At 43.9% G+C, this 27,145-nt stretch overlaps 6 protein-coding genes across 6 annotated transcripts; all 6 read right to left on the bottom strand.

Annotated features, from left to right (window-relative positions):
• Nucleotides 1–67: 67 nt before the first annotated feature.
• LOC141752546 (olfactory receptor 2K2-like) lies at nt 68–1,541 on the bottom strand. The gene is made up of 3 exons (XM_074610562.1): nt 1,180–1,541; nt 616–854; nt 68–426 (listed from the first exon to the last, which is right to left on the bottom strand). The coding sequence occupies exons 1-3, from the start codon at nt 1,539–1,541 to the stop codon at nt 68–70; spliced, it is 960 nt and encodes a 319-aa protein (XP_074466663.1).
• Nucleotides 1,542–5,655: 4,114 nt separating this feature from the next.
• On the bottom strand, nt 5,656–7,519 carry LOC141752545 (olfactory receptor 2K2-like). Its single transcript, XM_074610561.1, has 3 exons — nt 6,706–7,519; nt 6,154–6,380; nt 5,656–6,038 (listed from the first exon to the last, which is right to left on the bottom strand). The coding sequence occupies exons 1-3, from the start codon at nt 7,152–7,154 to the stop codon at nt 5,656–5,658; spliced, it is 1,059 nt and encodes a 352-aa protein (XP_074466662.1). The 5' UTR covers nt 7,155–7,519.
• Nucleotides 7,520–11,182: 3,663 nt separating this feature from the next.
• Nucleotides 11,183–12,622, bottom strand: LOC141752544 (olfactory receptor 2K2-like). Its single transcript, XM_074610559.1, has 4 exons — nt 12,233–12,622; nt 11,681–11,907; nt 11,486–11,565; nt 11,183–11,347 (listed from the first exon to the last, which is right to left on the bottom strand). The coding sequence occupies exons 1-4, from the start codon at nt 12,607–12,609 to the stop codon at nt 11,183–11,185; spliced, it is 849 nt and encodes a 282-aa protein (XP_074466660.1). The 5' UTR covers nt 12,610–12,622.
• Nucleotides 12,623–13,757: 1,135 nt separating this feature from the next.
• On the bottom strand, nt 13,758–15,900 carry LOC141752543 (olfactory receptor 2K2-like). The gene is made up of 5 exons (XM_074610558.1): nt 15,539–15,900; nt 14,738–14,964; nt 14,464–14,543; nt 14,203–14,325; nt 13,758–13,775 (listed from the first exon to the last, which is right to left on the bottom strand). Exons 1-5 carry the CDS (start codon nt 15,898–15,900, stop codon nt 13,758–13,760), a joined length of 810 nt encoding a protein of 269 aa, XP_074466659.1.
• Nucleotides 15,901–16,898: 998 nt separating this feature from the next.
• On the bottom strand, nt 16,899–17,923 carry LOC141752511 (olfactory receptor 5B17-like). The gene has a single exon (XM_074610511.1). It carries the CDS (start codon nt 17,921–17,923, stop codon nt 16,910–16,912), a length of 1,014 nt encoding a protein of 337 aa, XP_074466612.1. The 3' UTR covers nt 16,899–16,909.
• Nucleotides 17,924–19,777: 1,854 nt separating this feature from the next.
• On the bottom strand, nt 19,778–22,036 carry or70b1 (olfactory receptor, family 70, subfamily B, member 1). The gene has a single exon (XM_074610626.1). It carries the CDS (start codon nt 20,872–20,874, stop codon nt 19,930–19,932), a length of 945 nt encoding a protein of 314 aa, XP_074466727.1. The 5' UTR covers nt 20,875–22,036; the 3' UTR covers nt 19,778–19,929.
• Between the last annotated feature and the right edge of the window lie 5,109 nt (nt 22,037–27,145).

Raw genomic sequence — 27,145 nt, 5'->3', positions numbered from 1 at the left:
ATATACTGTATATATTACAGAGGGAAGGGTGGGGGTCCCTTTCCTAACAATTATTCTGTAACACCTCTCATTTTTTGTGATGTACTTGTAAATTGTTAAAATGCTTGATGATGCTGGCACGTAACTCTTTATTGACCAGTCCGTAGATAATGGGGTTGATGGCTGGTGGTATTATGATAAACAGGATGCTGAGGAACTTCTTGATATTCTGTGAGAGTGAGGGGAACCTATAACTCACAATTATGATCACTGCAGCTATTCCGTACAGCAAATACACAACAAGGTGCGGTGCACACGTCTGAAAGGCCTTACTGCGGACGGTGCTGTCAGCTCGGCCTAGTTTTACAGAAACATGCAGGATTCTGATGTAGGAGAAAGCGATGATGAGGAAGACGCTTGTGTTCAAAAACCAGGTCGAGAACAAACCTAGAAAAACATAAAGAAAATTACAAATATTCAGTCAGTTAAGTATCATGTAAACCTTTTACCTTATTCTATCCATTTGCCTAATTTCACCCACAAACTGAATTTGCTGAACACCAGCTGATGAGGGCTGTGGAATAGACATAATGTTCAACAACATACTGTCTGTATGTCTGTTGCTTCATCATAAATGAATGCACTGACCATAGATGTTACTTTTGGGGGTTGGACTGCAGGCCAACAACAGGACAGCACGGTCGCTGCAGTAGACGTGTTTGATGGTGTTACCACACAGTGGGACATTCATGTGGAAGGAGAAGAGCACAGCAATACTCAGCAGAGCAACAAACCAGGCCAGGGAGCAGCAGCAGTACAGCCGAGCTGATGTCATGATGGCGTGATACCTGAGTGGTTCACACACAGCGATGTACCTGCAGAGGGAGAGCACTGTTAAAGACATTACAGTTATTATAACATATATTTTGACAGGATCTCATCTGTTTCTGTATGCACTAAAAATATCCTGAAGTGGCTTTTATAGTTGGGAGGAAGGCAATGGTGGTGACATTCAGCAAAGGTCCTTTCACAACCCTTTATATAACCCCAGTAACAAAACAACAGCACCAAAAACATCAGCCTGATCTGTAAAATGAGAATTTGAGATGCCTTCTCAGTCAGTCTTTACCATTTATGCATCACAGTGAAAGATTTGAATCAGGGACTAATTCCCTCGATGTGCTGATGCGTTTTCGATACCTGTCATAGGCCATCACAACCAGAATTGTCTGCGCTACGACGCTATACGTGAGCACAGTGAAGGCCTGGGCGATGGCCGGGATGTAGGCGATCTTCTTCTGGCCAGTCAAGAAGTGCATCATGAGGCGAGGAATCACCGCCGTAGCGCCCATCAGATTACAGACTACCAGATTACAAACCATTACGAACATGGGTCTGTGCAGGTTCTTATCCATGACAATGACGCACAGCACCACGCCATTCGCCAACAGCACTACCATGTAGTGAAGCAGAGCCAGGAAGAACAGGAAGGCGCCGTAGCCTCGTGGTACGTAGAAGCCCTCCAGCTCGAACACGATAGGCTGTTTGAGAGGAGTTACCATAGTTACGTTTTCCATCCAAAACAGTGCAGTTCTGTAAAAGACAAGTTCATCAATAACCCTCCCAACAGATAACAACTTTTCAGACATCAGGGATAATAATAATAACTTAAGACTTAGAATCACGTTACAATAAACTCCAGAAAAAGGTTTTAAAACACATAAATGTGAACAAAAGAGTTCTTGGCCTCTGACAGTTGTCTTTCTTTGTAATTCTTAACTAAATGAAATAGATCACACAGTATTACCTGCAGTAAAACAGACAACTGACACTTAATGAACAGATGTCTCAGAGCAATTCAGTATTTCATCAAACACACAGAAATAAAAGAACTAAAGGTAATGTCTCATGATCACAACACTATAAAGGTTCTTGTGAAAAACCTAAAGCGTCCTGTTGTGTCTTCCCATCGTCTCGTCAGAGCGTTGATGATGCTCTGACTCGTCGAGGAGAGTGTGTTCTCTTTTAATGATTCTACTCTGTGCTCCGAGTGTCCATCAGTAATGCCGATCCCCGTCACGTTACCATTGAAACATCAACCCCGCCCGCTGCGGCTCGTTTCTGAAGCTGGCACTAAGACTGAACGTTTTGCTCTGATTTTAAAATGATTACTTTTTGGGGATATAAAAGTTTGATTTCAAACACAACTGCTAACCAAATAGAATTGTTGTTTTTTTCAGAATCTTACAACCTGAGTGATTATATGGGAGTATGTGACCATCTTCATAGTATTGACCTGAGGTTACTCCTCTTAAAGCTATAGCTTACCTCCAATTCTCTCTGCAAAATGGACAAGCCATACTGTCCACGTCTTCCTCGCCACCCGCGGGTCCATATAACGTTACGCCCCAGCCTCTTTTTTATAGACGTTCTGCCTTGTTAGCATTGTGACCCGTACAGACCTCTGCTAACAAACACATTTTACCTGCATCTGACCTTTCAAACCAATCTTTAGTTACAACTGTCAACAGCCAGAACGGCCCTCAGGAGCCGACTGGCCGGGTTTTTTGTTTGTTTCCTATTTTACATGTACAATGTGATCACTCAGGTCGCGGCTGACAATCAGACCGTACGGTGTGATCACTCAGGTCGTGGCTGACGATCGGACCGTACGGTGTGATCACTCAGGTCGCGGCTGAGGATCGGACCATACAGTGTGATCACTCGGGTCGGGGCTGAGGATCTGACCATACAGTGTGATCACTCAGGTCGCGGCTGACGATTGGACCGTACAGTGTGATCACTCAGGTCGCGGCTGAGGATCGGACCATACAGTGTGATCACTCAGGTCGCGGCTGACGATTGGACCGTACAGTGTGATCACTCAGGTCGTGGCTGACGATCGGACCGTACAATGTGATCACTCAGGTCGCGGCTGAGGATCGGACCGTACGGTGTGATCACTCAGGTCGCGGTTGACGATCGGACCGTATGGTGGGATCACTCAGGTCGTGGCTGACGATCGGACTGTACAGTGTGAGCACATAAATCGTGAGCTTTGGTTTTACATCACAAACAATCTACTCGTATATTATGAGTATGGGTTACACAACAACATTTCTAAAATCGTACATTGTATGCCCAGCTTTAGTTAGCTTTAGGAAAAGATCGACTTGGTTAGGCTTAGGCAACAAAAATACTTATTTAGCTTTAGGAAAAGATCATAGTTTGGGTTTAAATAACACCGAAAGCGTTTTTCCTGTGGACAGAATTCCTACATTTGTTAACACGAGGCTTTTATTCTGAAATATGTGCCGGACAGTGTTGTAGAACATGCAGTGACTTTGAGAGCTCCATGAATGAATATAGTACGGGGTTTTAATTGTGGATTATTACTATTATTTACAAATTACCACACCTTTCTTAACCTTTTTCTGTAAAGGTAAGTAAAATAAGTAGCAACACTGTTTTGTTTTCTATGGCATTAATATGATGTGCATTTAATAGTGTGAGCTGGACACATTGAAAATGTAAAGAAATGCATACAGAAAAAAACATGCACATGTTGCTGAATTTAAGATGTTGATGATGTCAAAATGTGAGTGTTGGATATCAACATTTTCTAAATGATCACACAAGAAGAAGCTTATTCAGCTGGTTTGGGTGGAGCTGAGCGATGTGAATAAACGTTACTAATAATATAAAATATGAGTAGCTCTCGGCCACTTTCATTTTATCAAAGAAGCTCTCAGAGGAAAAAAGGTTGGAGACCCCTGGTCTACTTCCATAGTTCCCGGTACTTTTTGGTCAAAAAGGGATTTTGTTGTAAACCAAATTGTTGATTTATTGGTGTTTTACTAGTTTGGTATCTCTCCAGAGCCTTTGTTTGTTTGAGAGGCCGTAACATATTTGGGGGCTCGTCCGGGAGTTTTTTCCCCACACTGGCGTTGTGTTGTTGTAAGCTTGTTTTAGACATGAAGTGCGGGTAAGTACTGATGGCTTCTTCATTTTTTTTCGCCTCAGTATTGTCGCTGTGCCTTTTTTTTTTTTTTTAAAGTTATTTTTTTGGGGGCATTTTTCCATTTTTTATTGACAGGACAGTGGATAGAGTCTTGAAAGGGGGGAGAGAGAGAGTGGATGCGGAAAGGGCCACAGGCCGGATTCGAACCCGGGCCGCCGCGGTCAGGACCAAGCCTTGATACATGGACGCCCGCTCTACCAACTGAGCTAACCCAGGCGCCGTGCCTTTTTGATTAAAGCGCAGTTACTTGTGTTTGCAAACTGTATCATAGTAACTTTGTTTTCTCTCTCCATGTGTTAATTGATACATAGCTTGACACTGGGGAGTGTTGCTGTGGTACTTGTGAAGTTTGCTGCGTAATGCCTACGTTTGGTGTGCTTAGAAACGTTTTTACGCACACGTGTGTTGGACACCACTGATTTTGTGCTGCTGTGTTTGCCAGTTTTTTTTCCCGTGCTGTGCCATTTTTGGGACTGTGTGTCCGATCAGGTTGTAAAAGACCTGTGTTTTTCCGGCTTGGTGTTTTTGTGGTTGAAACTTGTTTGATAGTTGCTTTTGACAATGGAGTTTAATCTAAACGAGTTTGTTGCGCAACCTAGCTTAGAGAAACTCCATCGTTGCACAAAAGAGCATCTAATTATTATTGCAGAACATTTTGATATCCCTGTGTCCAAGCAGTTAAAAAAAACAAGTAATTAAAAGCAGTCCTGAGGCGATGCTACTTTCAAATTATGCTAGCTTTACAACATCGGCCACCCTATCTTTAAGTCTGAGTTATGGTCTGCGCCGTCTGACAAAGGGGTTTTGTTTGGTGACCCTGGTACCGAACATTTGTTCAGGAATGTGTGGACTTTGCTTCTCCAGAGTGTGCTAACCGGTAAAGCTCAGGATGCGTACACATCTTTGTCATCTGAGTTAAGTATTGACTATGAGGAAGTCAAAGCCGCTTCGCTTAGGGCTTACGAGTTGGTGCCCGAGGCATACCACCAAAAATTCAGCCGGTCAAAGAAAATTGACAATCAGACTTATGTTGAGTTTGGCCGCGTAAAAGAACTTCTGTTTGAACGCCGGTGCCACTCTAAAAATGTCACAGACTTTGACAAACTGCGTGACTTAATACTTTTAGAAGAATTGGCGTTTTTATTTAGTGAAAGTTAAACACCTCTTGTGGAGGAATTTTGAGAGCAATTTATTGGAGACTGAAAAAGTGGACCGGAGACCAGGAATGACTTAAACTGGAGGTTTATTTATGTCTTGAATTCAAGGAGAATCTAGTCAGAAAATACAAGTGATCTTTGGTGGACTTTTTACCCTCCTCCATGTGCACAGGCAGCGATAACCCAAATATGGTCTTTCTCTACTAAACAACACATGCCTCAGATATTAGTGAGACAGAAACAACTGAGAATGTGTCTGGCGGAAATGCTTTAAGTCTATGTGTGCATGTCTGCAACTGTTGTGTGACATTCTCCCCCTCTCCTTTGCGCCTACCTTGGGAGGTAGACAAGAAAACAGGCTGGCCGATTATCAGAGGTCTTCAACATGTACCGGGGGGGAGTGAGACACGGCTAGAGACTGACCAGTGACCTGGGGTACCCAGCAAATGGTTTCAATATACTGTATATATTACAGAGGGAAGGGTGGGGGTCCCTTTCCTAAGAATTATTCCATAACACCTCTAATTTTTTGTGATGTACTTGTAAATTGTTAAAATGCTTGATGATGCTGGCACGTAACTCTTTATTAACCAGTCCGTAGATAATGGGGTTGATGGCTGGTGGTATTATGATAAACAGGATGCTGAGGAACTTCTTGATATTCTGTGAGAGTGAGGGGAACCTATAACTCACAATTATGATCACTGCAGCTATTCCGTACAGCAAATACACAACAAGGTGCGGTGCACACGTCTGAAAGGCCTTACTGCGGACGGTGCTGTCAGCTCGGCCTAGTTTTACAGAAACATGCAGGATTCTGATGTAGGAGAAAGCGATGATGAGGAAGACGCTTGTGTTCAAAAACCAGGTCGAGAACAAACCTAGAAAAACATAAAGAAAATTACAAATATTCAGTCAGTTAAGTATCATGTAACATAATGTTCAACAACATACTGTCTGTATGTCTGTTGCTTCATCATAAATGAATGCACTGACCATAGATGTTACTCATGGGGGTTGGACTGCAGGCCAACAACAGGACAGCACGGTCGCTGCAGTAGACGTGTTTGATGGTGTTACCACACAGTGGGACATTCATGTGGAAGGAGAAGAGCACAGCAATACTCAGCAGAGCAACAAACCAGGCCAGGGAGCAGTAGCAGTACAGCCGAGCTGATGTCATGATGGCGTGATACCTGAGTGGTTCACACACAGCGATGTACCTGCAGAGGGAGAGCACTGTTAAAGACATTACAGTTATTACAACATATATTTTGACAGGATCTCATCTGTTTCTGTATGCACTAAAAATATCCTGAAGTGGCTTTTATACTTGGGAAGAAGGCAATGATGGTGACATTCAGCAAAGGTCCTTTCATAACCCTTTATATAACCCCAGTAACAAAACAACAGCACCAAAAACATCAGCCTGATCTGTAAAATGAGAATTTGAGATGCCGTCTCAGTCAGTCTCTACCATTTATGGTTGACAGTGAAAGACTTGAATCAGTGACTAATTCTCTCGATGTGCTGATGCGTTTTCGATACCTGTCATAGGCCATCACAGACAGAATTGTCTGCGCTGCGACGGCATACGTGAGCACAGTGAAGGCCTGGGCGATGGCCGGGATGTAGGCGATCTTCTTCTGGCCCGTCAAGAAGTGTATCATGAGGCGAGGCACCACCGCCGTAGCGCCCATCAGATTACAGACTACCAGATTACAAACCATTACGAACATGGGTCTGTGCAGCTTCTTGTCCATGACAATGACGCACAGCACCACGCCATTCGCCAACAGCACTACCATGTAGTGAAGCAGAGCCAGGAAGAACAGGAAGGCGCCGTAGCCTCGTGGTACGTAGAAGCCCTCCAGCTCGAACACGATAGGCTGTTTGAGAGGAGTTACCATAGTTACGTTTTCCATCCAAAACAGTGCAGTTCTGTAAAAGACAAGTTCATCAATAACCCTCCCAACAGATAACAACTTTTCAGACATCAGGGATAATAATAATAACTTAAGACTTAGAATCACGTTACAATAAACTCCAGAAAAAGGTTTTAAAACACATAAATGTGAACAAAAGAGTTCTTGGCCTCTGACAGTTGTCTTTCTTTGTAATTCTTAACTAAATGAAATAGATCACACAGTATTACCTGCAGTAAAACAGACAACTGACACTTAATGAACAGATGTCTCAGAGCAATTCAGTATTTCATCAAACACACAGAAATAAAAGAACTAAAGGTAATGTCTCATGATCACAACACTATAAAGGTTCTTGTGAAAAACCTAAAGCGTCCTGTTGTGTCTTCCCATCGTCTCGTCAGAGCGTTGATGATGCTCTGACTCGTCGAGGAGAGTGTGTTCTCTTTTAATGATTCTACTCTGTGCTCCGAGTGTCCATCAGTAATGCCGATCCCCGTCACGTTACCATTGAAACATCAACCCCGCCCGCTGCGGCTCGTTTCTGAAGCTGGCACTAAGACTGAACGTTTTGCTCTGATTTTAAAATGATTACTTTTTGGGGATATAAAAGTTTGATTTCAAACACAACTGCTAACCAAATAGAATTGTTGTTTTTTTCAGAATCTTACAACCTGAGTGATTATATGGGAGTATGTGACCATCTTCATAGTATTGACCTGAGGTTACTCCTCTTAAAGCTATAGCTTACCTCCAATTCTCTCTGCAAAATGGACAAGCCATACTGTCCACGTCTTCCTCGCCACCCGCGGGTCCATATAACGTTACGCCCCAGCCTCTTTTTTATAGACGTTCTGCCTTGTTAGCATTGTGACCCGTACAGACCTCTGCTAACAAACACATTTTACCTGCATCTGACCTTTCAAACCAATCTTTAGTTACAACTGTCAACAGCCAGAACGGCCCTCAGGAGCCGACTGGCCGGGTTTTTTGTTTGTTTCCTATTTTACATGTACAACGTGATCACTCAGGTCGCGGCTGACAATCAGACCGTACGGTGTGATCACTCAGGTCGTGGCTGACGATCGGACCGTACGGTGTGATCACTCAGGTCGCGGCTGAGGATCGGACCATACAGTGTGATCACTCGGGTCGGGGCTGAGGATCTGACCATACAGTGTGATCACTCAGGTCGCGGCTGACGATTGGACCGTACAGTGTGATCACTCAGGTCGCGGCTGAGGATCGGACCATACAGTGTGATCACTCAGGTCGCGGCTGACGATTGGACCGTACAGTGTGATCACTCAGGTCGTGGCTGACGATCGGACCGTACAATGTGATCACTCAGGTCGCGGCTGAGGATCGGACCGTACGGTGTGATCACTCAGGTCGCGGTTGACGATCGGACCGTATGGTGGGATCACTCAGGTCGTGGCTGACGATCGGACTGTACAGTGTGAGCACATAAATCGTGAGCTTTGGTTTTACATCACAAACAATCTACTCGTATATTATGAGTATGGGTTACACAACAACATTTCTAAAATCGTACATTGTATGCCCAGCTTTAGTTAGCTTTAGGAAAAGATCGACTTGGTTAGGCTTAGGCAACAAAAATACTTATTTAGCTTTAGGAAAAGATCATAGTTTGGGTTTAAATAACACCGAAAGCGTTTTTCCTGTGGACAGAATTCCTACATTTGTTAACACGAGGCTTTTATTCTGAAATATGTGCCGGACAGTGTTGTAGAACATGCAGTGATTTTGAGAGCTCCATGAATGAATATAGTACGGGGTTTTAATTGTGGATTATTACTATTATTTACAAATTACCACACCTTTCTTAACCTTTTTCTGTAAAGGTAAGTAAAATAAGTAGCAACACTGTTTTGTTTTCTATGACATTAATCTGATGTGCATTTAATAGTGTGAGCTGGACACATTGAAAATGTAAAGAAATGCATACAGAAAAAAACATGCACATGTTGCTGAATTTAAGATGTTGATGATGTCAAAATGTGAGTGTTGGATATCAACATTTTCTAAATGATCACACAAGAAGAAGCTTATTCAGCTGGTTTGGGTGGAGCTGAGCGATGTGAATAAACGTTACTAATAATATAAAATATGAGTAGCTCTCGGCCACTTTCATTTTATCAAAGAAGCTCTCAGAGGAAAAAAGGTTGGAGACCCCTGGTCTACTTCCATAGTTCCCGGTACTTTTTGGTCAAAAAGGGATTTTGTTGTAAACCAAATTGTTGATTTATTGGTGTTTTACTAGTTTGGTATCTCTCCAGAGCCTTTGTTTGTTTGAGAGGCCGTAACATATTTGGGGGCTCGTCCGGGAGTTTTTTCCCCACACTGGCGTTGTGTTGTTGTAAGCTTGTTTTAGACATGAAGTGCGGGTAAGTACTGATGGCTTCTTCATTTTTTTTTGCCTCAGTATTGTCGCTGTGCCTTTTTTTTTTTTTTTTAAAGTTATTTTTTTGGGGGCATTTTTCCATTTTTTATTGACAGGACAGTGGATAGAGTCTTGAAAGGGGGGAGAGAGAGAGTGGATGCGGAAAGGGCCACAGGCCGGATTCGAACCCGGGCCGCCGCGGTCAGGACCAAGCCTTGATACATGGACGCCCGCTCTACCAACTGAGCTAACCCAGGCGCCGTGCCTTTTTGATTAAAGCGCAGTTACTTGTGTTTGCAAACTGTATCATAGTAACTTTGTTTTCTCTCTCCATGTGTTAATTGATACATAGCTTGACACTGGGGAGTGTTGCTGTGGTACTTGTGAAGTTTGCTGCGTAATGCCTACGTTTGGTGTGCTTAGAAACGTTTTTACGCACACGTGTGTTGGACACCACTGATTTTGTGCTGCTGTGTTTGCCAGTTTTTTTTCCCGTGCTGTGCCATTTTTGGGACTGTGTGTCCGATCAGGTTGTAAAAGACCTGTGTTTTTCCGGCTTGGTGTTTTTGTGGTTGAAACTTGTTTGATAGTTGCTTTTGACAATGGAGTTTAATCTAAACGAGTTTGTTGCGCAACCTAGCTTAGAGAAACTCCATCGTTGCACAAAAGAGCATCTAATTATTATTGCAGAACATTTTGATATCCCTGTGTCCAAGCAGTTAAAAAAAACAAGTAATTAAAAGCAGTCCTGAGGCGATGCTACTTTCAAATTATGCTAGCTTTACAACATCGGCCACCCTATCTTTAAGTCTGAGTTATGGTCTGCGCCGTCTGACAAAGGGGTTTTGTTTGGTGACCCTGGTACCGAACATTTGTTCAGGAATGTGTGGACTTTGCTTCTCCAGAGTGTGCTAACCGGTAAAGCTCAGGATGCGTACACATCTTTGTCATCTGAGTTAAGTATTGACTATGAGGAAGTCAAAGCCGCTTCGCTTAGGGCTTACGAGTTGGTGCCCGAGGCATACCACCAAAAATTCAGCCGGTCAAAGAAAATTGACAATCAGACTTATGTTGAGTTTGGCCGCGTAAAAGAACTTCTGTTTGAACGCCGGTGCCACTCTAAAAATGTCACAGACTTTGACAAACTGCGTGACTTAATACTTTTAGAAGAATTGGCGTTTTTATTTAGTGAAAGTTAAACACCTCTTGTGGAGGAATTTTGAGAGCAATTTATTGGAGACTGAAAAAGTGGACCGGAGACCAGGAATGACTTAAACTGGAGGTTTATTTATGTCTTGAATTCAAGGAGAATCTAGTCAGAAAATACAAGTGATCTTTGGTGGACTTTTTACCCTCCTCCATGTGCACAGGCAGCGATAACCCAAATATGGTCTTTCTCTACTAAACAACACATGCCTCAGATATTAGTGAGACAGAAACAACTGAGAATGTGTCTGGCGGAAATGCTTTAAGTCTATGTGTGCATGTCTGCAACTGTTGTGTGACATTCTCCCCCTCTCCTTTGCGCCTACCTTGGGAGGTAGACAAGAAAACAGGCTGGCCGATTATCAGAGGTCTTCAACATGTACCGGGGGGGAGTGAGACACGGCTAGAGACTGACCAGTGACCTGGGGTACCCAGCAAATGGTTTCAATATACTGTATATATTACAGAGGGAAGGGTGGGGGTCCCTTTCCTAAGAATTATTCCATAACACCTCTAATTTTTTGTGATGTACTTGTAAATTGTTAAAATGCTTGATGATGCTGGCACGTAACTCTTTATTAACCAGTCCGTAGATAATGGGGTTGATGGCTGGTGGTATTATGATAAACAGGATGCTGAGGAACTTCTTGATATTCTGTGAGAGTGAGGGGAACCTATAACTCACAATTATGATCACTGCAGCTATTCCGTACAGCAAATACACAACAAGGTGCGGTGCACACGTCTGAAAGGCCTTACTGCGGACGGTGCTGTCAGCTCGGCCTAGTTTTACAGAAACATGCAGGATTCTGATGTAGGAGAAAGCGATGATGAGGAAGACGCTTGTGTTCAAAAACCAGGTCGAGAACAAACCTAGAAAAACATAAAGAAAATTACAAATATTCAGTCAGTTAAGTATCATGTAACATAATGTTCAACAACATACTGTCTGTATGTCTGTTGCTTCATCATAAATGAATGCACTGACCATAGATGTTACTCATGGGGGTTGGACTGCAGGCCAACAACAGGACAGCACGGTCGCTGCAGTAGACGTGTTTGATGGTGTTACCACACAGTGGGACATTCATGTGGAAGGAGAAGAGCACAGCAATACTCAGCAGAGCAACAAACCAGGCCAGGGAGCAGTAGCAGTACAGCCGAGCTGATGTCATGATGGCGTGATACCTGAGTGGTTCACACACAGCGATGTACCTGCAGAGGGAGAGCACTGTTAAAGACATTACAGTTATTACAACATATATTTTGACAGGATCTCATCTGTTTCTGTATGCACTAAAAATATCCTGAAGTGGCTTTTATACTTGGGAAGAAGGCAATGATGGTGACATTCAGCAAAGGTCCTTTCATAACCCTTTATATAACCCCAGTAACAAAACAACAGCACCAAAAACATCAGCCTGATCTGTAAAATGAGAATTTGAGATGCCGTCTCAGTCAGTCTCTACCATTTATGGTTGACAGTGAAAGACTTGAATCAGTGACTAATTCTCTCGATGTGCTGATGCGTTTTCGATACCTGTCATAGGCCATCACAGACAGAATTGTCTGCGCTGCGACGGCATACGTGAGCACAGTGAAGGCCTGGGCGATGGCCGGGATGTAGGCGATCTTCTTCTGGCCCGTCAAGAAGTGTATCATGAGGCGAGGCACCACCGCCGTAGCGCCCATCAGATTACAGACTACCAGATTACAAACCATTACGAACATGGGTCTGTGCAGCTTCTTGTCCATGACAATGACGCACAGCACCACGCCATTCGCCAACAGCACTACCATGTAGTGAAGCAGAGCCAGGAAGAACAGGAAGGCGCCGTGGCCTCGTGGTACGTAGAAGCCCTCCAGCTCGAACACGATAGGCTGTTTGAGAGGAGTTACCATAGTTACGTTCTCCATCCAAAACAGTGCAGTTCTGTAAAAGACAAGTTCATCAATAACCCTCCCAACAGATAACAACTTTTCAGACATCAGGGATAATAATAATAACTTTAGACTTATAATCACGTTAACAAAAGAGTTCTTGGCCTCTGACAGTTGTCTTTCTTTGTAATTCTTAACTAAATGAAATAGATCACACAGTATTACCTGCAGTAAAACAGACAACTGACACTTAATGAACAGATGTCTCAGAGCAATTCAGTATTTCATCAAACACACAGAAATAAAAGAACTAAAGGTAATGTCTCATGATCACAACACTATAAAGGTTCTTGTGAAAAACCTAAAGCGTCCTGTTGTGTCTTCCCATCGTCTCGTCAGAGCGTTGATGATGCTCTGACTCGTCGAGGAGAGTGTGTTCTCTTTTAATGATTCTACTCTGTGCTCCGAGTGTCCATCAGTAATGCCGATCCCCGTCACGTTACCATTGAAACATCAACCCCGCCCTCTGCGGCTCGTTTCTGAAGCTGGCACTAAGACTGAACGTTTGGCTCTGATTTTAAAATGATTACTTACTTTCCTTTCTTACTTACTAAGAAAGTTATGTAGTTAGAGAAACATGTTGCCGTTTAATTCTTTAAATGTCATTCTACGATGCTTAGGGCTGTCAGAAAATAAAGATACTCCATGCAACAAACAGAAGCACATGGCTAATTATTATGCAGAATGACGTTATCGGACCTTCCCCTCTCGTTGCCTTGAATGCCTTTGTTGGTTTGGTTGGTTAAGTTTAGGCATGAGGAGTCAGATTAGTTAGGTTTAGGTTAAGAATATCAGGGTTAGCCAATCAGAGGCAGAGTAGAGAGAGTCATGCCTTTGACATGGTAAGAAAAAACAATATCACAACCGGGCAGGTCCGATGACGTCATTTTTCATAGTAATTAGCCATGTGCTTCTGTTTGGGAAAAAGGGCTGTCAGGTGATTTTTCAAACTATTGGGGTTTCGTAATAATGTACTGTAGGAATAATGGCATGGCACCACAACACGTGCCTTTAGGTTTGATTAAAGACATTCATTTTTAAGGATTCTGTTATTCTACAGTATTGTTGTTTGTATTGTTATTCGTTAATGAATAAGAAGCATTTTCCAAAAGGTTTGGTGGGTTTTATGCATGTCTGTAATCCTGAGGGGTTCAAACAAAAACAATAACGAATATCCGAATACCAAAATTGAAAATCGATATAGTACGTATGTTTGGGTCCAGCCCTGTGAGCAACACAAACCAATTTCCAGCTTACGTGAAACATTGACAACATGTAAAAGGTTGGGGGCCAGTGATTGTGAGTGAAATCAAAACAAAGATATACAGTATGTTTTATTTTGTGATGGTTGAAAGTAGTTACAGACAGGAGAAATGGGGAAAGAGCTTGACCACCAGCCCAGGAGTATGCATAAGACCCTAAATAATATGTGATACTGAGATGTGCTAGGTTATTGAAAACGTTGCAAGCAGGTAAAACAGGTTTTAAAACAATTCTTACAGTTTAGGAAATGATCCGGAATACAATGACCTAAAGAAGTTAAGCCCCTCTCATTTTATTATGACATACTTGTAGATTGTTAAAATGCTTGATGATGCCGGCACGTAACTCTTTATTGACCAGTCCGTAGATAATGGGGTTGATGGCTGGTGGTATTATGATAAACAGGATGCTGAGGAACTTCTTGATATTCTGTGAGAGTGAGGGGAACCTATAACTCACAACTATGACCACTGTAGCTATTCCGTACAGCAAATACACAACAAGGTGCGGTGCACACGTCTGAAAGGCCTTACTGCGGACGGTGCTGTCAGCTCGGCCTAGTTTTACAGAAACATGCAGGATTCTGATGTAGGAGAAAGCGATGATGAGGAAGACGCTTGTGTTCACAGACCAGGTCAAGGACAAACCTAGAAAAACAAATGACAAATATTCAGTCAGTTAAGTATCATGTAAACCTTTTACCTTATTCTATCCATTTGCCTAATTTCACCCACAAACTGAATTTGCTGAACACCAGCTGATGAGGGCTGTGGAATAGACATAATGTTCAACAACATACTGTCTGTATGTCTGTTGCTTCATCATAAATGAATGCACTGACCATAGATGTTACTCATGGGGGTTGGACTGCAGGCCAACAACAGGACAGCACGGTTGCTGCAGTAGACGTGTTTGATGGTGTTACCACACAGTGGGACATTCATGTGGAAGGAGAAGAGCACAGCAATACTCAGCAGAGCAACAAACCAGGCCAGGGAGCAGCAGCAGTACAGCCGAGCTGATGTCATGATGGCGTGATACCTGAGTGGTTCACACACAGCGATGTACCTGCAGAGGGAGAGCACTGTTAAAGACATCAGAAAACATCCTCGGCTTTTTACAGTTCAACTATATTTTAACAGGATCTTAGCATCTAAAACTGTTTGTGCACGAAGAAGTTGGCCGGCTGGTGGAGGATATATACTGTATATACCGATCAGCCATAACATTCAGACCACTGACAGGAGAAGTGAATAACATTGATTATCTGGTTACCATGGCACCTGGCAGTGGGGTGGGGGGGATATATTAGACAGCAAGGGAACATTTTGAACTTTGTGTTGGAAGCAGAAAAAATGGGCCAGCGTCAGGATGTGAGCTAAGGATAGTGCTGGCTAGACGACCCGGTCAGAGCATCTCCAGAACTGCAGCTCTTGTGGGATGTTCCCGGTCTGCATGCCCATAACCCATTGATAACCCTTTATATAACCCCAGTAACAAAACAACAGCATCAAAAGCATCAGCCTGATCTGTAATATGAGAATCTGAAATGCCTTCTCAGTCAGTCTCTACCATTTATGGTTGACAGTAAAAGACTTGAATCAGTGATTAATTCTCTCGATGTGCTGATGCGTTTCGATACCTGTCATAGGCCATCACAACCAGAATTGTCTGCGCTGCGAAGCCATACGTGTGCACAAAGAAGCCCTGGGCGATGGCCGGGATGTAGGTGATCTTCTTCTGGCCCGTCAAGAAGTGTATCATGAGGCGAGGCACCACCGCCGTAGCGCCCATCAGATTACAGACTACCAGATTACAAACCATTACGAACATGGGTCTGTGCAGGTTCTTGTCCATGACAATGACGCACAGCACCACGCCATTCGCCAACAGCACTACCATGTAGTGAAGCAGAGCCAGGAAGAACAGGAAGGCGCCGTAGCCTCGTGGTACGTAGAAGCCCTCCAGCTCGAACACAATAGGCTGTTTGAGAGGAGTTACCATAGTTACGTTCTCCATCCAAAACAGTGCAGTTCTGTAAAAGACAAGTTCATCAATAACCCTCCCAACAGATAACAACTTTTCAGACATCAGGGATAATAATAATAACTTTAGACTTATAATCACGTTAACAAAAGAGTTCTTGGCCTCTGACAGTTGTCTTTCTTTGTAATTCTTAACTAAATGAAATAGATCACACAGTATTACCTGCAGTAAAACAGACAACTGACACTTAATGAACAGATGTCTCAGAGCAATTCAGTATTTCATCAAACACACAGAAATAAAAGAACTAAAGGTAATGTCTCATGATCACAACACTATAAAGGTTCTTGTGAAAAGCCTAAAGCGTCCTGTTGTGTCTTCCCATCGTCTCGTCAGAGCGTTGATGATGCTCTGACTCGTCGAGGAGAGTGTGTTCTCTTTTAATGATTCTACTCTGTGCTCCGAGTGTCCATCAGTAATGCGGTTACTCCTCTTAAAGCTATAGCTTACCTCCAATTCTCTCTGCAAAATGGACAAGCCATACTGTCCACGTCTTCCTCGCCACCCGCGAGTCCATATAACGTTACGCACCAGCCTCTTTTTTATAGACGTTCTGCCTTGTGATCACTCAGGTCACGGCTGACGATCGGGCCGTACGGTGTGATCACTCAGGTCGCGGCTGAGGATCGGACCGTACGGTGTGATCGCTCAGGTCGCGGCTGAGGATCGGACCGTACGGTGTGATCGCTCAGGTCGCGGCTGACGATCGGACCGTACGGTGTGATCGCTCAGGTCGCGGCTGACGATCGGACCGTACGGTGTGATCGCTCAGGTCGCGGCTGACGATCGGACCGTACGGTGTGATCGCTCAGGTCGCGGCTGACGATCGGACCGTACGGTGTGAGCACATCAATCGTATATTATGAGTATGAGTTACACAACAACATTTCTAACATCCTCTACCGTGCTGAGACAAAACCATGGAATCATTTCAACATGCAGAACTTAGTACACTAAAGGTTTTGCATTATATTCTATAAGCATCCTGTGCAAAGGTACCTCCATTCTGCTCGACCTCCTGATCACATTGCATCATTTTACATCCATTAGCTACTTTCTTGTTATGGAACAAACTCATAATCTTCTGCCGGACCTTTTTGATTTGCAGGCCGTAGATGACGGCATTCAGGGCCGGCAAGACAACATGTCCCATAACGGCCGCCACCTTCCTGTGGTCTGCTAGCTGAGGGAAACGGTGCAGGATCACAATGACGTAGCCAGACACCAGAAGGACGATGTAGATGACCAGGTGGGTGGCGCAGGTCTGCAGCGCTTTGCAGTTCAACACCTTGTTCTTACTGCGCACGCACACCGCGGCGATCTTCAGGTAGGTGAGCGTCACGCTGCCGACGGAGGAGCCCATCAGGACCACCGTGTAGCCCAGGCCGTAGATGTTATTGACGAGGACGCTTTCACACGACAGCTTGAACAAGGAGGCGTTGTCGCAGAACAAGTTGAATATAACCGACCTGCAGCGCGACAGGCGGACGCTGAGGCCCACGAGGACCGCCACCGGCACCAAGGCCGTCCCCCACGCCGCCGCCGACAGATCCACCACCATCCGGTTGGTCATAATGGTGGCGTATCGCAGCGGGTTGCAGATGGCCACGTAGCGGTCGAAGGCCATGATCATGAGCACGGTGTGAGAAGCACTCGCATGGAGATGAACACAGAAGGCCTGAACGGCACAGTCGATGTAACGAACGGACCGGACCGAGTCTGATATTAGAAGATCTCTGAGTACATGAAGGATAATTATGGAGGCCCCGAACACATCGTTAATACTCATGTTGCAGAAGAGCAGGTACATGGGCTGCTGGAGGCTCCTCTCCGTGAAGATCAGGACCACCAGGCCCACGTTGGACACCATGATGAAGATGTACATGAGGAGGAGGAGGATGAAGGCAGGAATGAAGGACTGGGGGCTGACCTTTAACCCTTCCAGGGTTACAACATCCCCACCAAAAGAGCTGTTTTCCATATCTCATCTGTCACATAGCAATAAAGACTTTAGTATAGATAACTGTGTTGTTATATGTATATAGAGTTATAGTAAACTGTGACTCTTTAAAAACACCTTAATAAAGTTATCAGTGAATCTAAACCTCTCAATAACATGCTGTCATTTCACACATGATGTTACTCTGAACTGAATTAGTTAGAGAAGCATCCAACATATTACGTCAGTGTGCCTTTGTTTTGTTTTTTTCTTCATTTATTAAAGTTTGATTCACCTGAATTACAAAAACATTTCATCACATAAAATGTCATTTAAAGAAACTTTGGTTAGATTAACAGAGGAGGGATCCGTCTCCCAGGACAGACGTACATTCATGTTCATGTTTCACAAACTACCTTCCATTCACCTCTAATGTATAAGACACATATAACATAAATCTATAACTATCTATCACTTGGGTGAACCTAGCCTTTAAAGTAAGTGAGTGGAAAGTGTTGTTCACAGTAGATTAGATATGTGGAGTGAAGTGAGAACTCTTTTCTAAGCTGCTGCAGTAAATGAAGGATACACGCGTCTCACAACATGCTGTTCATTCATAAAACACACAGTTTAGATTACATTTAGATGTAAACAGAGCGGAGCTGCTGAGGGCTAACAGGCTGCTAACACAGACCCTCCTGCCAACTCGGACCAGAAGTGAAACTGCAGACGCTTTTATCGGCTGCATCAGTCAGACGGGTCAACTGTTGCTTGGCAACCGCTGATGCATCATCATGTGTACCTGTTGTAGGTTAATTTAAGATATTGGCATAAAGAGCGGGAAACAGATATTATTGGTCAACAATTTTCAACCAAATGGTTTCTCATTTTCTTGCTATCCTCAAACATCCATCTATTTCTTGAGTATTTGTGACAGTATTTTCAGTACGGATGGAAAAACAATTTCTAAATAGATGTTTTAATGCCAGAATTGATTTTATATCTGCTTCATCTGAGTCTATGTGGAGGTAGAAGGAAGTTACCGCTTTTATTGCTGTAGTCTGGGTAACGTGACGTCATATCCGTTCCGTATCCGTCAACCAAAACCAAAACGAAGTTAGAGGAAGTAGACACGTGGGACTACGTCTGCTTTTCAAAATAAGGTGTTAACAAAGGGAAATATATATACTAAATACATCTGTGGAAATAAGATTGATGGATTATATTCACCAGAAGTATAAAACATTATAAATTAGACAATACCACTAATTTGTGAGGGAAATGTCTTTATTCTTTTTTTGGGTTGCTGGAAAAAAAATTTGTTTATTATATTTTTGCTGTAGTTCTGCATCTAAACAAATAACATAGAGATAACAGAAGTGAAACAGATGTGACGGGAGAGACTTAGACAGTGGACCTCCTCCATATCAACAATAAAACTATGTATAGGAAGAAGACATATATTTATATACAACCAATGTGCCGCCGGTCTTTCAGAGGCTGTAGCGGGCTCAGTTTTAAAGTTATAGTGACGATACTGGTATCATATGAAACTAGAAATCCTAACGAATCCATCGGTACTAACCATGATATGTGAATGTAAATGGGTTCTATGGGTACCCACGAGTCTCCCCTTTACAGACATGCCCACTTTATGATCATCACATGCAGTTTGGGGCAAGTCATAGTCAACTCAGCACACTGACACACTGACAGCTGTTGCTGCCTGTTGGGCTGCAGTTTGCCATGTTATGATTGGAGCATATTGTTTTATGCTAAATGCAGTACCTGTGAGGGTTTCTGGTTTCTTTTGTGTTGTTAATTGATTTACAATAATAAATATATACATACATTTGCATAAAGCAGCATATTTACCCACTCCCATGTTGATAAGAGAATTAAATACTGGACTAATCTCCCTTTAAGGTACATGTTGAACAGATAAATAAATGCGGATTACTTTGTGATTATTAACTCTGGACAATCATCTATCATCTTTGTATTCCTCATTGCAATAAATTGATTGAGGGGTGGTGATTGTGTTTACATTATAATGATGGAAAAACCTTTCTGAACTGGAACAATCGTGACAGGAATTTCCGTATCTCTTTAGACTGAACCCCGTAGATGATGGGGTTGAGGGCGCCGGGGACGATATGAAACAGAATGGAAACAAGTTTCCTGTAGTCTGAGTACTGAGGGAAGCGATGCATGGAGATAATGAGGATTCCAGATAATGCCATCATTAGATATACAAAGAGATGAGTGCTGCAGGTCTTCAGGGCTTTACTGTTCAAAGACTTGTTGTTGCTGGTCAGACAGACTACTGTGATCCTGGTATAGGTGAGAACCATGCAGCCTATAGAACCTGTGAACAGGACCACGGTGAAGGTGAGGCCGTACACATTATTAATAAACACACTGTCACAGGAGAGTTTAAACAGCGAGGCGTTGTCACAGTAAGGGTTTGTGATCAGAGTCCTGCATCGGTTCAGTCGTACGGTCAGACCGAGCAGAATGGCCACCAAAACAAAGGCCACCCCCCAGGCGAAAACCGTCAGCTTGATCACCATTTTGTTGGTCATTATGGTTGCGTAGCGCAGGGGATTACAGATGGCCACGTATCTGTCAAAGGCCATAATCATGAGCACTGTGTGGGAAGTGGTGCCAAACATGTGTGTGAGGAAAGCTTGGACCACACATTCATAATAACTGATGAGGCGCTCGGAGGGAGGCAACAACATGTCGACAAGCAAACGAGGCACCATGATAGAATTCCCAAGAATGTCATTAACTGGCAGGTTGCAGAAAAGGAGGTACATGGGCTGGTGAAGGTTCTTGTCAAAGAAAACCAGGATCATAATGCCAACATTAGTTAACATAATAATTAAGTAGGAGAAAAAGAAAAAGAGAAATACAGGGTACACTAAATCTTCTGTGACCTTTAACCCCTCCAGTTGGAGGGTCAAGCTGTTGTAGGTGTAGTTTTCCATCAACCTGAAACAAAAGACACAAAAGGGGAATGTGATGTGTTACATGAGTCATAAAGTCTTTCAGTACAAGATACAAGATGTCAGTTTGTGTAAATGTAAACCAAGGAGAGATTTGAAATGTTCAGTGGTTAAATAATTAAAGCGTTAAATATTACCTTTAATTTCTCGTGCTGTGCCTGTAGCCACCAAACACTCAGCAGCCAACCCTCTGCCAGAAGACCACAACCTCTGTCAGTTTTAAAAGAGATGTAGTCAAGGGTGGGGGTAAGTCGTCAAGCTGGTAGCCATAGGCAACGTCGCTTAACTAATTGATGAAGGTTGGCAGTGGTTGTAGTTGTAATTCAAATGTAAAGGTTAGGGATGCACCGATACCACTTTTTTTCAGACCGAGTACAAGTACTCACATTTGGGTACTCGGTGATACCGAGTACCGGTACGAGTACTTCTCTGTGCCTAAAGACCCTCGTTAACAGCCAGCTGGAGGGTGTGAGCGACACACGGCAGGCTGGGGAGTCCCGCATACGAGGCGGTGCGCCGCCACCGGCTCTAGGTCGACATGAAAAGGCTCGGGGCGAAGGTGGCTCGTGATCACAGCTTTACAGCGCTCTCGTACCTCGCCGCACCGTGACGGGGCTCCCTGTTCGCGGTGCGACTGTCGACCGGGGCGGGTTGTCCTCAGTGCGCCCCAACCGCGTTGTGCTGCGACCCACGTGAAAGGCGCCAGGGGTCCGTGGCGTTGTCGGCAACCCACCAGACCCGTCTTGAAACACGGACCAAGGTGTCTAATGCCCGCGCGAGTCAGAGGGTGCAAGCAAAACACCGTGGCGCAATGAAAGTGAGGGCCGGCACACGCCAGCTGAGGTGGGATCCCGGCCCAGCGGTGAGGGGCGCACCATGGGCGAGGTGGAGCGTGAGGACCCAAAAGATGGTGACGAGAGGTTAACGTCACGCTGCTGTAAAGTGGTATCGATGCCGTTGTATCGGAGCCGTTTTGTGGGTACGAGTACATGAGCACAGTATCGGACCCGATACCCGAGGCTGGTATCGGTATCGGTGCATCCCTAGTAATGGTATTGCTGAGAAGTTGATGAAATCATTATCCGGGTGGCATCCATTAGTTCAAATTCGAATGATGATTTATTGCACGTGAATGTAACTTTGAGAAGACAGAATTGCTTATTAAGCAGAAGAAAGTCTAAGTTATGTTTCCCCAGGTTCAAACCAAAATGTTACAATCAGAAGTAACAAGGCAAAAGTGAGCATTTGCCTCTCCTGACTCCTGTGATTCTCCAGCATCCCATTCTTCTGATCCCAGTCCTTCTGGTTCCAATCTCTCATGGTTCAGATGGCTTGTTTCTGAAGTTGCCAGACTGCCTGGTCCTGTTGGTACCTTTGTACCTGATTTGTTCTTCTGCCAATATCTGACTCTCTTTGGCCCAAAAAGTATTTGACTTGCCCCAAAGACTTGTGATCCACCCTGAATATTTGATCCCTGAGTTAACATAGTTGACAAAAGACTGTTTCACATGCTGCTGAGTGGACTGGACCGCATTCATGGACCTGACGTCCCTATTTATCCAGAACTATCTCCGTTTGGCCATCTAGGGGAGAATGTTCTAATTCCGTAAGCTTCCATTCATCTGTTGATCTGTTTCCATGCTTTGGCAAGGTGATGGAGTCTTTGCTGTCACCGTAACAGAGTTATTGACGTTGATTAGTGCAACTGCTGCAGTTTATTGGAGTACTTGATGTATGTGGTGATGGGTGAATGGTCTGAGACAGTGTCCTTCCTGAATGACCCTGCAGAGACTGAGCCTGTAGGTGGACTGTAGGTGAGGTTTACCTCCAGGTTAAGCACTGTTTTAATCTGGCAAAGAGAATGATTCAAGTTTTCACATTACGTGTTTAACTGATGTAAGATGTTAGGCCACGGGTTATGAAATAAAGGTTTAGCTCTCATGATCTGAAACTGACTCGGTTTGGAGGTCAAAACACAGAAAAGATGCTGCTTTAGTGCGGTCGGTGCCAGGAGGCCTCCCTGCTGAGTAATGAAATGTAAATATGACCTCACTGTTTCACCACACATGTTTGTTTGCTGTTGTTACAGTGACAATGTGTTAATTAGTACCAGAAGGAACTCTGCAGGGAAGCTTCAGCAAACCCCCGACCTCCCACCACAACAACCGACTCCAGCTGAACTCAATCAACAAGCTTCTCTGTGGAGGAAAGTTTCTCTGCTCAGACTCCAACAGATAACATGAAATCAACAGTTGACTCATACAGCTTTGGTCTGAAGATCAAACTAACTTTATATTGTGACTTTTAAAACAGAGTTTAATGATTTTTAAAAACACGGAATGACACAATAGTTTGAATTAAATTTATATGAGATTTTTCTTTTACCTGTAACATTTTGTTTATGTTTTAATAATTATAAGTGTCAGTCCCCCGCCTTTCACCAGGTGTATAGGAAAACATTTTGTACAATCTGTGACTCAAGGACAGATGGATTGAATCTTTTTATACCCCCGCGACAACGTAGTCGGGGTATATAGCGCTCCGCGTGTCCTTCTATCCGCCGTCCGATCGTTCGCGTGTCACACTTTTGTTTCCGGAGTAGAACTCGGAAACTATTTAACTTAGGAACTTCAAATTTGGTCTGATGGTTGACAGTGTGGTGTAGTTGTGCCTTTTGGGGGTTAGAATTCCAGGGAGCCCATTAGTTAATTAGTTAATGCCCATTAATTCCATTAGTTCCAAAAGGGCAAAACCTTTGGCCCTGCTTTAGTGGGGGTCAAGCAGTGAGCGCCCCAGACTTCCAGAGGTTGAATCAAGTCTATTGGTTTTGGTGATTTGATTAATTGTACATTTATTAGGACATTCGCACCACTAAAGTATAATATCAACTGGATAGGTCCTGCATTATTAGCTAATCTTGTGGCCCCATCCTTTAGAGGCACCGTGTGTCAAAGTAATACTTACTTTTAGCTAGTTTTAGGTTTGTATTCCTAATTAAAGGTGTGTTTGATTAAATTAGCACAGACTAACTGGCACATAGGAAATGTAGGGCCAGGTATAGTCTTCTGTGTTCAAGGTAACGGAGTGCAGGGAGTGTTTGAGGGGTCAGTAGTGGACCAGCAGCAAAGTTTTGGCCCGGGGTCCCCTAATAAGTGAATCCAGCCCTGCATCCAGGTAGTGTGTAGGATCCGGCGGCATCTAGTGGTGAGGTTGCAGGTTGCAACCAACTGAATCTTCTCCCTTGTGCCAAGCGTGTTGGAGAACTATGGTAGCTGATGCGAAAACGTGAAAACGCAAATGTCCCCATTTAGCGCCAGTGTTTGGTTTGTTGTTCTGGGCTCTGTGAAGAGGATCCGCTACCTACAGTATATAGATATAAACGCCTCATTCTAAGGTAACGCAAACACTGCCAATAAATAGATCCCCGAAACTCCCAACTCGTCAAATACTGCCGCTTGGTCAGTGCTCCTCGCCATCCAAGACCGCCGCAAGCGGTACCTCTCTTGCATTACTTTTGGACGGTCCAGGGACGGCGTGTCAATATACGTTACATGCATAGTGTCCTTTTAAAATAAACTGACAGGAAGTTAGGTTAAGGCAACACAACCACTTAGTTAGGGTTGGTTGACGTTAACTTCACGACTAACGTGACTCACAAGGCTGATGATACAGACTAAAGGCTGATGATACAGACTAAAGGCTGATGATACAGACTAAAGGCTGATGATACAGACTAAAGGCTGACGTGACTAAATAAGTCAACGTTACTTTTAGTTTCACATGGGACATGAACACCGGTCTCCTGGTTGAAAGTCTTGAGTTTGTTTGACCCATAAACTTTACCTCCCTCCCGCCCTGAACGGACTCTCACGCTGTTAATACTGTGTCACTTGCTCTGAATGTCGAATAATGCCATGGTGGGTTAACAGTGGAGTTAGCTGATAGTCCGGTTCGTCCCGTACTGTTGCTAAAGGGCGCCTCCGTGCGTCGGTTGTCGATGCCAAGGGGCGCTGACCAAACGGCGGTATTTGACGAGTTGGGAGTGAGAACAGGTTGTGAAATGCTTCACACTGTCCCTTTAAATTTACTTTAAAAAAACGGTGGCTACAGAAAACGTCCTCCCGTCGCTGCTCTCTGAGCAGCTGCAGATCGTCTTCCTCCCACTGAATTCTGTTGTCAGTTTGATCAACAGGAAGTGACCCAGTCTGAACTGAACATCCATCCATTAATCCGGCCCAGAATCCCCGGGAAGTACGTTAATGTTGGACAATGATTTAAAAAAACAAAACACCGCGACAGCCTCCTTCCACAAACAAATGTTGTAGAGCCACCTTCGCCCCGAGCCTTTTCATGGCGACCTAGAGCCGGTCGCGGCGCACTGCCTTGTATGCGGGAATTTAGTAAAAGTCACAATAATTAAGGTCACAGCATACGAGTTCACAAAAGAGAAGCTTTGATCTTTGAAGAGTTGTTTGAAGTTGTTTGAATGATTAATTCCCTGAATGAGCCAGCTGGTGATTATGAAACATATTTTATGTTTGCTTTTTAAAGAACACTTCCAGACGTGAACACATTAACCCCCTACTTTACTCACTCTGTTGGCTTCCAGTTGGCTTTAGAATCCATTTTAAGCTCTTGATGTTTGTTTTTAAAGCCATTAACGGCCTCACCCCACCTTATTTGTCCGAGATTTTAACTCTCCGCGAGCATAACAGGGCTTTGCGGTCATCGGGTCAACTTTTTTTTAGAAGTCCCGGGGTCGAGGTATGAGCTGTGGGGTGATCGTGCTTTTGCTGTCGCTGCTCCTAAACTATGGAACAAGTTCTGGATGATAATGTGAAGCACTTTGGGTACCTTCTGGTTATTGTAAAGGGCTATACAAATAAATGTTGACTGATAAAAATGTTGATTATGTTTTTCGTTGAGTTTAGACACTTTCTTCTAAAAGCTGAAACAGAGAATTGTTCATTTAGTTTAGCCGTTGTAATGAATGTTAGCTGTTACTGTAATCTGACAGGGCAGCAATAAGTGCACAGTATTGTGTTAAAGGCCACACTGCCTCGTGCATGTGTGCGGTCCTTGTATACCTGTGTTATAACTGTTGGTCTGTAATGAGAGTCCTGGAGGCCTCGGAGCTCCCTGGTGTCTCGGTGACCTGCAGGTTAATAGAATTAAAAGCTGCAGTGAGGCGTTCAGGGGCCGACGGACAGGGAGACGCCCCCCCGCCCCTCCTCTCCGGAGAGACTCCAGCCTGCAGACCAGCCTTCTGTCTTTACTCACTCGGTCCGTCTCATTATCTCCTGCAGGACTGTTTCTGGCGCCTGATAGTGATTTATTTTTGGTATTTCACTCATGCCCTGCGTGTTAGTAAATAGCCTACAACTCCATTAAGTTCTGTTGATGTCATGCTACTAGCTACTGGCCGATAGCCGGTTGTTTGGGAACAGAGACGTGCACAGCGGTGCGGTCCCGTGGGTCTGATAACCGTCCATTATGGCGAGGAGAATAACTCTGGATTCAGCTGTTAGTTCATGTTACTACTTTTAGGACATCATGATTTAAATGAGGGATATTTAAGTGTTCCTACTGGGAAGGTGATTTATATCCTCTGATTCACAGACGTCTCTTTATATGTACATCCATGGACACACACTCATTGGTGTTTTCAGTCCAAAATGGCGCCATCTTACGGCCGTTGTCAAAAAATCACCAGAGTTTCGTCTCTTTGCTTCTAAACTCTTTGCTTATACCTGCTAAACAGGTTAGTATTGTCATTGTTATTTTTGACATCCCATCAGTGTTTGAGTGGTTTTGTTTTATCAGACTGACGTGTTTGTAGCTCTTTTTTACTGTTTGATGTAATGTAGGATCATTTCTTGGAGGATGGTGGAAACCAGAAGACCCTGTAGATCCCTGTAGATCCCTATAGATCCCTGTAGATCCCTGGAGCTTTCATCAGCGCCTGTAATCAGCGTCTGATAAACATCTATTACTGGGCATCTCTCTTTGCTCCCAGAGGGCTAATTACCATCAGAAACTGTCACAGTGGACCTCATTAATGAGAAACATTAACACTCGTTACTGGAACACACAGTGATGAAACTGGTGGACCTTTAGTGGGCAGTGTAGTCCTCTGAGCTCCCAACATGCAACAGTTTAAACAAACTTTAAGTTTGTAACCACAAACAAACCCAACGGGCTCCTTCGGGGTCTGAACTAAAGTTTCATTCTACATTTCACAAGTATATTTTAT

The sequence above is a fragment of the Sebastes fasciatus genome, chromosome 16 (genome assembly GCF_043250625.1).
Source record: "Sebastes fasciatus isolate fSebFas1 chromosome 16, fSebFas1.pri, whole genome shotgun sequence".
Lineage (NCBI taxonomy): Eukaryota > Metazoa > Chordata > Actinopteri > Perciformes > Sebastidae > Sebastes > Sebastes fasciatus.
The sequence above is the reverse complement of the archived record's forward strand: the minus strand, read 5'-3'. Positions and strand labels throughout refer to the sequence as shown.

Coding starts and splice junctions, on each gene's coding strand:
- LOC141752546 (XM_074610562.1), bottom strand. CDS start 1,541: ATGGTAACTCCTCTCAAACAGCCTATCGTGTTCGAGCTGGAGGGCTTC. Junction 855..1,179: donor GTTGTGATGGCCTATGACAG/GTATCGAAAACG, acceptor CTCCCTCTGCAG/GTACATCGCTGTGTGTGAAC. Junction 427..615: donor CATCTATGGTCAGTGCATTC/ATTTATGATGAA, acceptor ATGTTTTTCTAG/GTTTGTTCTCGACCTGGTTT.
- LOC141752545 (XM_074610561.1), bottom strand. CDS start 7,154: ATGTCTGAAAAGTTGTTATCTGTTGGGAGGGTTATTGATGAACTTGTC. Junction 6,381..6,705: donor TCTGTGATGGCCTATGACAG/GTATCGAAAACG, acceptor CTCCCTCTGCAG/GTACATCGCTGTGTGTGAAC. Junction 6,039..6,153: donor CCCCATGAGTAACATCTATG/GTCAGTGCATTC, acceptor ATGTTTTTCTAG/GTTTGTTCTCGACCTGGTTT.
- LOC141752544 (XM_074610559.1), bottom strand. CDS start 12,609: ATGGAGAACGTAACTATGGTAACTCCTCTCAAACAGCCTATCGTGTTC. Junction 11,908..12,232: donor TCTGTGATGGCCTATGACAG/GTATCGAAAACG, acceptor CTCCCTCTGCAG/GTACATCGCTGTGTGTGAAC. Junction 11,566..11,680: donor CCCCATGAGTAACATCTATG/GTCAGTGCATTC, acceptor ATGTTTTTCTAG/GTTTGTTCTCGACCTGGTTT.
- LOC141752543 (XM_074610558.1), bottom strand. CDS start 15,900: ATGGTAACTCCTCTCAAACAGCCTATTGTGTTCGAGCTGGAGGGCTTC. Junction 14,544..14,737: donor CCCCATGAGTAACATCTATG/GTCAGTGCATTC, acceptor TTGTTTTTCTAG/GTTTGTCCTTGACCTGGTCT. Junction 14,326..14,463: donor TCAGAATCCTGCATGTTTCT/GTAAAACTAGGC, acceptor TCACTCTCACAG/AATATCAAGAAGTTCCTCAG.
- LOC141752511 (XM_074610511.1), bottom strand. CDS start 17,923: ATGGAAAACAGCTCTTTTGGTGGGGATGTTGTAACCCTGGAAGGGTTA.
- or70b1 (XM_074610626.1), bottom strand. CDS start 20,874: ATGGAAAACTACACCTACAACAGCTTGACCCTCCAACTGGAGGGGTTA.